Source organism: Capricornis sumatraensis, chromosome 2 (genome assembly GCF_032405125.1).
Source record: "Capricornis sumatraensis isolate serow.1 chromosome 2, serow.2, whole genome shotgun sequence".
NCBI lineage: Eukaryota > Metazoa > Chordata > Mammalia > Artiodactyla > Bovidae > Capricornis > Capricornis sumatraensis.
The window spans coordinates 102,234,171-102,248,598 of NC_091070.1; the positions used below are offsets into that span (position 1 = coordinate 102,234,171).

Here is a 14,428-nt window from a genome sequence, read left to right on the forward strand (position 1 = left end):
GGATGGAACCCACGCTGCCTGCATTAGCAGGAGTATTCTTTACCACTTTACCACTGTGCCACCAGGGAAGCCCAACACAAAGGATACAGAAAGAAGGTAAATGACATCACAAGGAAATAAGCCACTATTCAGAATGAGGGCCAATGTTTAGGAAATTTGACTCAGTTGCTAAAACAAGCCAATGGCAGGGACAAAAAAGGGAAAGACTCTTCTACATTAACAGAGATTAAGAGGTACAGCCATCAAAGTATGGATGTCACCTGGATCCTCTTTTGAACAAACAGCTATTAAAAAAATATATTTTTAAACAATGGGAAAATTTTTATTTTGGACTGTGTATTAGATGATATCAAAAATATACATACATTAACTTATATAATGCCATTTTGATTACATAGGAGAAATGTCCATTACTCTAGCACATGAGAATGAATGACCCATCAACAACCAGCAATGAAATGGAGATCCTGTTATGATAACTGTATAGCACCAATGGAACCAGAGTAGCAACAATTTTCATGGATTCAGATCTACAGAACATTAGCTAATAAATTTCAGGTGTCTGAAGCTGCTTAAAAAAAAAGAAAGAAAAATGCCCATTATTGTTAGGTTACATATAAAAGTGAAATGCTATATCTGAGATTTGCTTTAAAACAATTCAGCAAGGAAAAAACATGAACTGGAAAATGTGCCAAAATCTTAACTGCTAAATCCAAGTGCTGAGTATATAAGAAACAGGATTCAAGTTTTCATAACAAAAATTTTTAAAGACTTTTATTTTTATCTTATCAATTTCAGGGTGCTATTAGACATGCAACTGGGAATGTTTAGTACAGAATTTTATACATAAATTGAGCTCTGGGAAGAAGTAGAAAATTAGAAGTTATGTGTTCTAGCCATGGGACTGAACAGAATCACTTAGAAAAGTGGGAGGGTGGGAGAAGCCAAGATAGAGTGTTGGTATATCTAACATTTGAAGGTGGAGAAGTAGAGAAGTCGGGGAAGAAGACGGAGAAGATGCAGGAGGTCATTGAGAGAGAAAGAAAACCAAGAGAGTGTGGTGTTACCAGAAACAAAGAGAAAAGTATTTCAAAAAAGAAAATGTATTCAATGAATGTCTAAAAGTTTCTGGAAAATTTGGAACTTTCCTAGAAGTCCAGTGGTTGGTGGTCTGCCTTGCAATGAGGGAGATGTGGGTTCAATCCCTGGTGGGGAACTAAGATCCCATACGCCACAGAGCAGCAAGGCTCACGTGCTGCAACTAAGATCCAGTACAGCCAAATAAAGAAATACTTAAAAAGTTTCTGAGAAGTGACTAATAGATTTGGAGACATGAAGACCACTAGTGACCCCTCACAAAAGCAGCACCAAAAGTGAAAGAGATGAAAGCCTTTTGATCATCATTCTTCAAAAAAAACTCCCATATATTTTCCTAAATTCAAAATATGTTTCAATGTAAAACAATTCTCCCATTTTAATTACAGTTAGTCCAGTCTCTTCTGGAAGCATTGGGGCATTTCCTCAAAAATCTGAATACTTAGTATTACAGTTCTCCACAGTTGAGAATTAACTATTACTTACACAGCCATCATGCACATTCAAGGTTGCTTCAAGTTTTAATCTTTGGATAAAGTCTCTTCTTCCTGTTTAAAAAGAAAGAACTAAATAAATCAAACAATTTAATGCTTAGAAAAGTGTAACACTGTTAAGAGCCTAGCAACTGACCTGAGGTAGATTCAAGCTCTAATTTTAACTCCTCCATTTATAGGCTGAGTGACACTGGGCAAATTTAACCCCTCCTTAGCCCTAGTTTCCTTATTAGAGTACCTGCCTACCTCATGTGGTTACTGTTAAGAATTAAGTGACTCAAGGAGAGAAAGGGCTTAGCACATTATCTGGAACCACAATAAACACTCAAATGTTCCCTTCATTCATTCATTCACCAAATATACTACCTGCTTACTGCATTTCGGGTGGTGTTATAGGAGCTAGGGATACAACAGTAAAATAAAAAAGATCCCTGACTCTAGTTAGCTTAACAAAAGACAATATACAATATGTGACAATACACAAAATGGTATAAAGAAGACTGGAGGGGGGTAATAGAGTTTTCAGTTTTAAAGTGGGTGGCAAACAGTGTTTTATAAGATGCCACCTATTTTTAAACACATCTCAATTTCAGAAATGCTAAAATACTTAAAACTTCATTTCACAGTGATGAAATGTGACAGGAAAAAAATAAAATCAGCCTCACTGTCCATCAGGAGCAGAACAGTTATAATACTTCAAAAGCAGAATAAGTTACTCCTTTGAAAAACAGAAATATATTTCTTTAGGAACGAATCATCTTCACCAAAAATGGACCAAGAAAGCTTCATGTTTATTCAGAAGCTGTAATGAAAAGAAGCTGAATATATGACAAAGAGTGGTAATTAGCTAAGAAATCAGGCTGATGAAATTTCAAAATTAAATTTGACTATGCTCTCTGTATACTATCACAAGGGACAGATTTCTCTACTACAGTTTTCTTGTGTTCAGTGTGAAGAGCAAGATCTTGAAGCCAAACTGTTTTCTTTGTCCTTGCCTATAACTGGTTAAGATGGCTATATAATGGATGTACATGTGGTTAAAAATTCTATGTGTGGGGAAGGTGGGAAAAGGGGGGTATGGTTCTTATTAGAATAAACTTATTAAAATAAAACAACCTGCAGAAATTCAGCAAAGTATTTTCACAAATTATGTTATACTTTATATATAATCAACTTTCCACACCTGATTTTCAGTTTTGTTTTGTTTTTTTCTTTTTCTCATTGACTTTATCATGTATTTAGTTGCCCTATTGTCTATTTCGGCCAGTTTTAAAACATTTCCTTTACACTGGATATCTGATATGATTCATTCTATTTTTTACCAAGTTTAATTTTCTATCAGATCCATTACGTACTATAATAGTGAAGTGAAAGTCGCTCAGTCGTGTTCAACTCTTTATGACCCAATGGACTATACAGACCACAGAATTCTCTAGGCCAGAATACTGGAACAGGTAGCCATTACCTTCTCCAGGGGAATCTTCCCAGGTCTTATATGAACCCAGATCTATCATACGGTCTACATAAATAGACAAATGTACTGATCTGTCTCTTCAAATTGGTAGCAAATTAAAATTTTAACTTTTACTGGATTTGTAACTGTCTCTTTCCACTGGCTCGCTGCTTCTCGGTTATTACTGTTTTCTCTTATCCAAATCTGTCCCACAAAATGTCTTAAAAAATGCTAACTGTGGTAAACAGATAAAATTTTTAGAAATCTTTCTTTTGGCTGTCATCATGTGTGGTAATGTTAATGAGCTGCAAATTAAGAGTTCAGAAATAAAGTATTCAAATTAACATGACGGTAACTAAAATTCATTAAAATGCTAAGAAAAAAGTATTAAAAACTTTTTTCCAAATTTCTAAACATCTGGGTTTGAAAACATGGCTCTAGCCATTTCCAACTAGAGGAAATGGTAGTGCAACATGAGAGAATAGAAGACGAAGTGAGTGAATTGAGCAAGAACTCTTATATATGAACCTGTACATAAAACTGTGCCCTAAGACATGCACCGAGACAAGACAGCTCCTGAAGGATATTTCTGTGTGTGACTGAGGAGGTCAAAATGACTGCTGTCCTCACGTTCCATAAAAAGGGCTTTGAGAACAACCTAGGATAAACCTCCTCAACCCTTCTGATAATTAAATGCACTACACCAAGAAACAGAAGCTGAAAGCTAGGGTAAAATAAGAACTGTACGTTAAAAAACTGAGTCCTCTCAAATTAAAACAAAAATAAAATTATTACCTATTATCAAGAACTTTGGCCTAGCTGTAAGCTAACAAGTTACCTGCCACCATCTTAGGGATGCTAGCAGGAGACACAAGACTCCAGTCAGAGGCGAAGAACCATTCTACTCCAGCAGAATGAGCTTCAGGATCAATGGTTCCTCTTGTCCAATTCCCACAGGGCAACGCAGAGAGGGGCCGGGGGGATACTGCACGCGCAATGGGTCTGAATCACAGCTGGAGTACTCTGAACTGAGGGGACCCAAATCTCACATCAAGCAAATCTACCTAACCTTTGCCCAAAAGACATTATCTTTATTATTTTGGACAATAAACAAATCTGCCTTCTGCTTCACAGAGAGATACTGAATGCTCTATCTCCCAAGGCTGTTCCCTAAAAAAAAAAAATCCTTGTAAAGACAGTCCAGAGCAAACAAGCCACTGCCTCTGCTCAAAAGATGTACAGAAATACAAAGGAGACATGGAGAACTGTCTCCCAGCTATTACACATTTATTACGGATGAATGTACCTACCATTGTGGCTTTCTATTCAAGTGTTTCTGTAGCCCAAGTTGCCTCATTTAATTCCATCTCTTTTCCATTCTATTCTACGTGATAGACTGTAAGCTCCATTTAAAAAAAAGGAACACTCTTTTGTTGACCAAAGTATCCTAAACGCTAGAACAGTGCCTAAGACAAAGTAGAAACTGAACATAGGTTTTCTGAATCAGTGAGTAAAATAATAGGATCATAATACTTATTCTGCTCTTTAACATGTTTCCTCTCAAAAAGGTGAACATCTTTCATTGCAATACAGGCATACTGCTCATATTTAATGGTTTTGTAACTTACTAAACTGTTTCATAACTTATTTATTCATGTACCTATCCCTGTTATTAGACCATGAGTTACTTGGGACAAGAAATGTTAGGCTTAAATATCTAACTTGGATCGTTATACACATACATGGGGCAAAACTTAACAACTCAGGGCCTTAGTACTACATTTGTAAAAATTTTATATTTGATGGGAAAATTACCATCAACTTCATATGCTTATTGTCATAAGCAAATTAATCAGCATATGCATAACTCATAGATATGTCTGATCCACTAGAGACACTTAAGACTAGTTCTCTCCTGAAGGGAGCCCTCCTACAACATTGGCAGGAACGTACATTAGTTCAGCCATTATGGAGAAAAGAATGGAGGTTCCTTAAAAAACTAAACACAGAGCTACCATATGGCCCTGCAATCCAATTTCTGGGCATAGAGCCTGAGAAAAACATGATCTGAAATGATACATGCACCCCAATGTTCACTGCACCAATGTTTCCAATAGCCAAGACATGGAAGCAACCTAAATGTCCATCAACAGATGAATGGATAGAGAAGACGTGGTACAATGGAATATTACTCTCCTAGTAATTCTGCTTCTTTGACTGAACTCATTTATGATTAACACTTTCAGCAAACTAGCAACAGAGGGAAACTTCCTCAATCTGACAATAAGCACCAGTAAAAGACCTAAAACTTATATTTAATGGTGAAAGACTGAATGCTTCCCATTTAAGATCAGGACAATGCAAGGAAGTTTCCCTCTCACCACTACTATTAAACACGTTCCTGGAAGTTTTAGAGATAGAGATAATGTAAGAAAGAAAAAAAAGATATACATAGTTTGGAAAGTAAGAAATATGAGAGTCCCTACTGAAAGATGATATTATTTTCCATGTAAAAAATCTCCTGGCATATACCTCAAAACCTCAAAAGATATATATGCAGAGTACATCATGCGAAATACCAGACTGGATGAAGCACAAGCTGTAATCAAGACTGCTGGGAGTAATATCAATAACCTCAGACACGCAGATGACACCACCATTATGGTAGAAAGCGAAGAACTAAAGAACCTCTTGACGAAAGTACAAGGGCAGAGTGAAAAAGCTGTTAAAACTCAACATTCAAAAAACTAAGGTCATGGCATCCAGTCCCATCACTTCATGGCAAATAGATGGGCAAACAATGGAAACAGTGATAGACTTTTATTTTCTTGGGCTTCAGAATCACTGCAGATGGTGACTGCAGCCATGAAGTTAAAAGACACTTGCTCCTTCGAAGAAAAGCTATAACCAACCTAGACAAAGCAGAGACATTACTTTGCCAACAAAAGTCCGTCTAGTCAAAGCTATGGTTTTTCCAGTAGTCAGGTATGGATCTGAGTTGGACTATAAAGAAAGCTGAGCACCGAAGAATTGATGCTTTTGAACTGTGGTGCTGGAGAAGACTCCTGAGAGTCACTTGGACTGCAAGGAGATCAAACAGCAAGGAGTCAATCCTAAAGGAAAGCAACCCTGAATATTCATTGGAAGGACTCATGCTGAAGCTGAAGCTCCAATATTTTGGCCACCTGATGCAAAGAGCTGCTGCTGCTGCTAAGTTACTTCAGTCATGTCCGACTCTGTGCGACCCCATAGACAGCAGCCCACTAGGCTCCCCCATCCCTGGGATTCTCCAGGCAAGAACACTGGAGTGGGTTGCCATTTCCTTCTCCAATGCATGAAAGTGAAAAGTGAAAGAGCTAAGTCACTGTAAAAGACCCTGATGCTGGGAAAGATTGAAGGCAGGAGGAGAAGGGGACAACAGAGAATGAGATGGTTGGATAGCATCACTGACTCAATGGACATGAGTTTGAACAAGCTCTGGGTGTTGGTGATAGACAGAGAAGCCTGGCATGCTGCAGTCCAAGGGGTCACAGCGTCAGACAAGACTGAGTAACTGAACTGAACTGAGCAAGATTACAGGATATAAGACCAACACAGACCAAAAAAGAAAAACATACTGTTTTATACTAATAATGAATGGGCAGAAGTTGAACTTTAACACAGTATACTTAAAACTACTCTTAATTAAAAGAAAATTAAACATAAGTATAACCAATTATACTGAGGATCTGTATCCTGATCATTACTGGTGGGCCAAAAAGTTCAAATAAACTTGTAGGCCAATCCAATACAAAATGCTGCTGAAAGAAACCAAAGAACTAAATAAATGTAGCAATGTCCTGTGTCTATGGATTAGAAGACTCAACACAGTAAAGATGTCAGTTCTTTCCAAACTGATATGTAAGTCCAATGCAATTCCTATCAAAATTCCAACAAGGTATTTTGTAGATAAAGACAAGCTTACTATAAAATTCATATAAAAAGGCAAAAGACCTAGAAAAGCTAAAACAATTTTGAAAAAGAAGAGTTGAAGGGGGAAACATCATTCAACCTGATGTAAAAACTTATTATATAGCTACAATAAGCAAACAGTATGATATTTACAGAGAGAAAGATATACATACCAATGAAAGAGAATAGATAACACAGATTAGACACACACAAATATGCCCAAAAGGTACAAAAGCAATTCAACGGAGACAGTTTTTTAAATAGTGCTAGAGCAAGTGGACATTCATAAGCACAAAAATGAACTTCAAGTTAAATCACATACCTCATACAAAAATTCACACATCGACAAGAAACACATTAATGTATCTTTTGTTACCTTAAAGTATTGACCTGAAATGTTCAATATTCACTTATATAACAAATTGCCAGCCACAGGAGTTAGTTTCTGTAAAAATCCCCCAGTCAATAATGTGACAACACAAAATGGACCCTGAAATTAAATGCAAAAATGTAAGATTATAAAACTTCAGAGAAAACACACAGGAGGTGATCTTTAGGACCTGGGGCTAAGTTAAGAGTTTTTAAAAATGATACCAAAAGCAAAGGCCATAAAAGAAAAACACTGATAAATCGAACCTCACCAAAGTTTAAAACCTTTACTCTGCAAAGACTCTGTTAAGAGAAGAAAAAGACAACTGCATGTTGGGAGAAAATATTTGCCAATGGCATATCCAACAAAGGACTAGTACCTAGAGTATGTAAGTAAGTCTCATAACAGAGAAGAAAATAATACTCCAAACAGAAAGTGAGCAAGAGACACAAAAAGACAAGCCACTGGAACTAGCAAGACGGCAGGACTCCTCCAAGCACCAACAACCAGCTACCGTAGGACCTGGTCTTACCTGCCAGCAGGCAAGAACCAGACTCAGGATTCCTTCACTGCACAACCAGCCATACCATGACCTGGCTCCAGCCACAAGCTGGAAGCCTCTGCACTATGAAAAGCCTGCAAGCTGGCCTCATGTACCAGACTGCCACAGCAGTCAACTTTGCTACATCAAAAGGCCCCGTACAGTTCACACAAGGGATACCCCAAGATCACACAATTCTAGCAACCTGAGAGGAGTGTACTTACTGACTCACCAAGGTATCTCCTATATTAGGCCACTTATCCAACATCAGGAAATACAATGGGCCCATCTAATACACAGAAATAGAAATAGATAATTAGGCAAAATGAGACGACAGACGTTCCAACTGAAGGAACAGAATAAAAATCCCAGAAGAGAAACTAAATTGGAGACAAGCAATTTATCTGACAGAGTTCAAGACAATGCTCAAAAGGATGCTCAATGAACTTGGGAGAAGGAAGAACACAGTGAAAAGCTTAATAAAGAGTTAGGAAATATAAAGAAGAACCAAACAAAGCTGAAGAATACAAAAGCTGAAATTAAAAATACACTAGAAGTAAATAAGATGGCAGTGAGAAAAGAATCAACCAACTGGATGATAGAGTAGTGGAAATCACACAAGCTGAACAAAAAAAGGGAAAAAAAAATCTTATAAAGTAAGGATAGTTTAAGAAATCTCAAGGTTTTCCCTCATAGTCCACTGGTCAAGATTCTGCACTTCCACTGCAGGGGACATAGGTCTGATTCCTGGTCAAGGTACTAAGATCCCATATGCTATAAGGTATGGTCAAAGAAACAAAAAAAAGAAAGACTTTGGAAACAACATCAAGCACATGAAATTTCACATTATGGAAGTTCTGAAAAAGAAAAAAGGACACAGGACTTATTTGAAGAAATAATAACTGAAAACTTTCCTGTGCATGTGTGCTAAGTCTTATCAATTGTGTCTGACTCTGTGCGACCCTAAGGACTACAGCCCACCAGGCTCCTCTATCCATGACATTCTCCAGGCAAGCACACTGGAGTGTGTGGCCATTCCCTTCTCCAGGGGATCTTCCCAACCCACAAATCAAACCCGAGTCTCTTACGTCTCCCTGCAGTGGCAGGTGGGTTCTTTACCTCTAGCGCCATCTGGGAAGCCCTAACCTGCCTACACTTCCCTAACCTGGGTGAAAACAAGACATCCAGGTCACAAAACTGACTGTCCCAAAAATATCCACACTGAGACAAAATATAATGAAAAAGGCAAAACTGAAAGGAAAACAATCTTCCAAGCAATTGAAAAGGAAAAACAATCAGTTACCTACAAGGAAACGCCCAAAAGACTACTAGATCACTTCTTAACAAAAACTTTGCAGGTCAGAAAGGAGTGGTATGATATATTTTAAGTGATTAAAGGGAAAAAACCTACAGCCAAAAATACTCTATCCAGCAAGGCATTCAGATTTGATGACGAGTTCATTTTATTCAGCACAAGTAAACTAGCTTTACAGTAAAATTTAAAAGTAAGCAAAAAAAGAAAAGATTAAAACTAGAAAAATGAAAATTACAAAATAAAAAATTTTACCAGTAAAGGCAAATATACAGTAAAGGTAACAGATCAACCACTTCTAAAGCTAGTAGGAATGTTAAATGACAGAGGCAGTAAAATCATGTCAACAAGAAGTAATCAAGAGAAATACAAAGCAAAAAATGTAAAATATGATGTCAAAAACATTAAACAAGAGACTTCCCCAGTGGTGCAGTAGTTAAGACTCCACCTGTCAAAGGAGGGGGCAGAGGTTCAACCCCTGGTCCCTGAAGACCCCACAAGCCATGGAGCAACACAGCCAGCACGTCACGGCTGCTGAGCCCACGCACCTAGAGCCCACGCTATGCAGCACAGGAAGCTGCCACAGTGAGGCCTGCATGCCATCATCTAGCGCAGCCCCCTCTTGCCACAACTAGAGAAAGCCTGCAAGCAGCAATGAAGACCCAGCACAGTCAAAAGGAAAAAAAAAAAAATGAAAGAAGTAAAAATTCAGGGTTGTAGGAATGCATTTGAACTTAAAATAAGCACACACATATGAAGGTGCTACATATGAACTGTAGAGTAGCCAAAACCCCAAAAATGTATAATACACACATATACCAAAAAAGGGCTTCTCAGGTGGCTCAGTGGTATAGAATCTGCCTGCCACTGCAGGAGCCTCAGGAGACACAGGTTCAATTCTTGGATCAGGAAAATCCCCTAGAGATGCAAATGGCAATCCACTCCATTTTTTTTCCTGAAAAGGCCCATGGACAGAAGAGCCTGGTGAACTACTGTACTTAAGGTCACAAAGGGTTGAACATGACTGAGCACACACACATACATAGCAAAAAACTGACATTAAACACTAAAGTTGGTCATCAAATCATAAGAGAGCAAAAGAAGAACACAACTATAAAAACCTCAAAACAATTAACAAAACTACAATAAGTGCAAATTTATCAATAATTGCTTTCAATGTAAATAGACTAAATGCTCTAATTAAAGACAAAGAATACCTGAATGGATGAAAAAATAAGACCCATAAAAATGCTCTCCACAAGAGACTCACTTCAGGATGAAAGATACAAAAAGACTGAAAGTGAGAGGATGGAAAAGGTATTCAACACAAATGAAAACAAAAAGAAAGTTGGGGCAGCAATACTTACATCAGAGAAATCAGACTTTATAACAAAGACTGTAACAAGAGACAAAGAAGGAAATTACATAATGATAAAATGATCGATAAAAAAAGATACAGGGAATTCCTTGGTTCTCCAGTGGTTAGTTCATGGGGTTTTCACTGCTGAAGCCCAAGTTCAGTCTCTGGTAGGCACAAGCTGCATGATACAGCCAAAAGAGCCAAAAGAAGAAATATAATAACTGTAAATATATATGCACCTAACACAGGAGCACACACACACATAACACAAACATTAACAAAGAAACCGACAGCAACATAATAACACTAGGGAACTTTAACACTCCACTTACATCAATGGATGGATCATCCAAACAAGAGAACCAATAAGGAAACACTGGCCTTAAAACAACACGTCACGCCACTCCTGGGTGTTTATCATGAGAAGACCAGAACAGAAAACGACTCATGTGACCCAACAATCACTGCAGCACTATTACATTAGCCAAGACATGGAAGCAAGCTGCATGTCCACTGACAGAGGGATTAAAAGAAGTTGTGCTACATATATACAATGGAATATTAGTCATAAAAATGAATGCATCTGAGTCAGTTCTAATAAGGTGGATGAACCTCGAGCCCACTATAATTAATAAAGTCAGAAAGAGAAAACCAAATCTTGTGTATTAATACATATAGAGAGAGAACCTAGAAAGATGGTACTGATGAACCTATGTGCGTGGCAGCAACGGAGAAGCAGACGCAGAGAACAGACCTAAGGGTGTGGCAGGAGAAGGGAAAGGAGAGGGTGGGAGGAACGGCGAGAGCAGCGTGCAAACACACACATTACCACATGCAACACAGAGAGCCGGCGGGAATCCACTGTATGACTCAGGGAGCTCAGTCTGTACTCGGTGACAACCCAGAGGGGTGGGATGAGGTGGGAGGTTCAAGAGGAAGGGGACGTACGCATACCCATGGCTGATTCATGCTGATGTATGGCAGAAATCACGACAGTATTGTGACACAAATATACCTGGATTAAAAAATAAATTTTAAAAAAGTAACTCCCCAAGAAGAAAAGACTCTTCTGTTCATCAGTTCAGTTGCTCGGTTGGGTGCAACTCTTGTGACCCCATGCACTGCAGCACTGAGTTGGTGACACCATCCAATCACCTCATCCTCTATTGTCCCTGTTGTTCAAAAGCATCAGAATACACACTCTCCTCAAGTGCACAAGGAATATCTCAATGACAGATCATAAGCTAGGTGACAAAGCAGGTCACTATAAATCTTCTTAAGACTGAAATCAGCTGTTGAGAACAAGATAGAGGAGGAGCAGGTGGACGTGGAGTACATCTCTCTCCACGGATACACCAGGAATACACCTCACACACAGACGTGCATGTGCAACACCAGGTGAGAGTGGGCAGAAGTACCTGACCAGCGGGAAAGAATATATAGAGCCACGCAAAACTTGGTAGGATGAAGGAACTAGGGGGAAAAACTGGAGTGTTACCAGGACTGAACCTGCCCTCGGCGGATGGGGGAACTGAAGCAGGCGTCCGATTCCCACACTGGAGCAACTGTCTGAGTCAGAGGAGAAACATTTAAGGCTGAGAGTGAAAAAGATGATCTGTGGCAGCCTAAACGGGATGAGAATCAGACAGTCCTTGCCGCAGCCATACATACCCTGGATACCGACACAGGTCCCCAGGAAGGTGCAGTGGCTAGGAGCTGTCTGTAGTTTAGGGATTGTGGAGCAATCCCCGGGCAAGGGCTGCAGAGAGACTGCAGAGAGAAGTATGTGAGGGCAGAGACTGTGGTGGGAAATGCCTGTGAAATAAAGCTGGGCAGCCATGGAAGCAAGGCAATACTGCTGAGTCAAGCGTAAGGGGTGGGACCAGCACCATGGCCTCTCTCCCAACAGGCTAGCATCGGCAGCTGAACAGCGGGAAGACTGGCCCACCAAATGCCTGACACACTGAACTACAGCATAGGACCCCACCCACAGTGCCGCTTTAAGTGCCTGACACGCTAATCTACAGAGTAGGACTCCAGCCAGGGGGGCCCCTCTATGTGCCTGATGCCCCGAACAACAGAGAAGGACTCCAAGCAAGAGAGCCTTTTAAGTGCCTGAACGGGCCGAGCTACGAAGAAAGAATGGCCAAAGAGGCCTTCTGATCGCGAGTTACAAGAAGCTCCAAAAGAGACTCTGATAGGGCCATAACTGCTGTGGCTGGGGCAGTCCACTTTGCACTGCCAGGGTCCCCGCAAGCCAAGCAGCTGCACCACCTTCATGCTCAACTCTCACTGGGGCAGAGCTGCCACAGGCAAGAAAAATCTTGCATCTACGCATGCAGGGTTGCTTCGGTCATTTCCAACTCTGTGACCCGGTAGACTGTGGCCTGCCAGGCTCCTCTGTCAAGGGGGTTCTCCAGGCAAGAATACTGGAGCGTATTGGCCAATACTGGTTGCCACGCCCTTCTAGGGCACTATATTTCCTGCTGCCCTAGCCGTCAACCCCCCTGAGGACCTGGTGCTGCCAGAACCCCTGCGACCCAAGCAGCTGCACCACCTCCTCACCTGGCCCTCACAGAGCAAACCCAAGCCCTCCAGGGCAGCCTCAGGAGCAAACCCCAGTGGACGACCCACATGTAGAGGTGGAAATAAAACCGCAATTGAAACCCAGGGCAGTGTGGCTAAGGAAGAAGACCCAAAACCTTCCCACCAGCTGTACAAGCTGCAGATGAAATCCACACAACAACTAGACAGACTCTGTGTCTATGGAATATATAAAAGAATAATAAGATCTCCCACAAAAGAAAATGCACTAGTTCTGATAGCTGTGGATATTGGAGGCAAGAACACACAGAAGGACCAGATGAGAACCTGAGCTGCCCCCACAACAGGTCCAGAGATCAGCAGTGCTGGAGGGCATCCTAGGGGGGTGAGGTGGACTGTCACTCCCAGCGAGGGAAAGGACTGTGACAGCAGTGACTCAAGAAAAACATTCATTATTCTTATGCTTTGGCTTGTTCTACAGATTCTTTTTGATTTTTGTTCTTTGTCCTTATTCCCCGCTGTTGTAGTGGTTGATTTTATCGGCACTATGAAATCTAATTAAGCTTTTGGGCTTTTTTTTTCCTTCCTCAGTCACATTTTTTATTATTGTAATAAACCTAAATATTGGGCTTTTGCAGTTCTGTGGAGTTTTTCTCTTTTTTTTCTTTTCTCTTTAATTTTAATTTCTTAAACCTATTAATTTTTCTACATTTATTCCTTTGTTTGCTTTTCCTACTGTTCTTTTCCCCTTGCAGTTAATCTTTAATGTATATAAATCTTCTTCATCTACCTCTATTTAACTATTCTTTCTTTTCTTTCCTCTCAACATATTTTTTAGTTTTGTTTTCATTACTTTATTCCCCACTTGGCAGCTTGCTTTAGTTTTGTTTTCTGGTATATGCTTTAGCTAGTCTTGTTCTTAACTGGTAAATATAATTTTTTATTTCCTTTGTTCGCAGGCTCAACCTACTGTGCACTTTGTTTTAGTTGCACTGTCTTCATTTTGCTTATGGGTGTGTATGTATATATGCATATTCCATTATTTTAATTATTATTTGCCTGATTTTATAACTATCATTTGTCTGGGGTTCCTCTTTGGTATCTCATTTCTGGGTATTTCTTTTAATATCACTTAATGCCCTAACAAACCACTTGTAGAATCTTCGTTCCTGACCAGAGATCAAGCCCTGAGCCTTTGGAGAGGGAGTACTGACTCCAAGACCCTAGACTAACTAATAATAGTGAGAAGTCTCACAAAGGAAACCACTTGAATACAAGACCCGGCATCACCCAACCAACAGTAGCACT

At 39.7% G+C, this 14,428-nt stretch overlaps 1 protein-coding gene across 7 annotated transcripts in view; it reads right to left on the reverse strand.

Moving 5' to 3' along the window:
* Positions 1–14,428, reverse strand: part of DCAF6 (DDB1 and CUL4 associated factor 6) — a 183,305-nt gene that overhangs the window by 143,222 nt on the left and 25,655 nt on the right. For all 7 annotated transcript variants that reach the window (XM_068966657.1, XM_068966661.1, XM_068966660.1 and 4 more), the window contains exon 2: positions 1,582–1,643. In XM_068966657.1, coding sequence (XP_068822758.1) covers positions 1,582–1,643 — 62 coding nt within the window. The remainder of the gene's footprint in view (positions 1–1,581; positions 1,644–14,428) is intronic.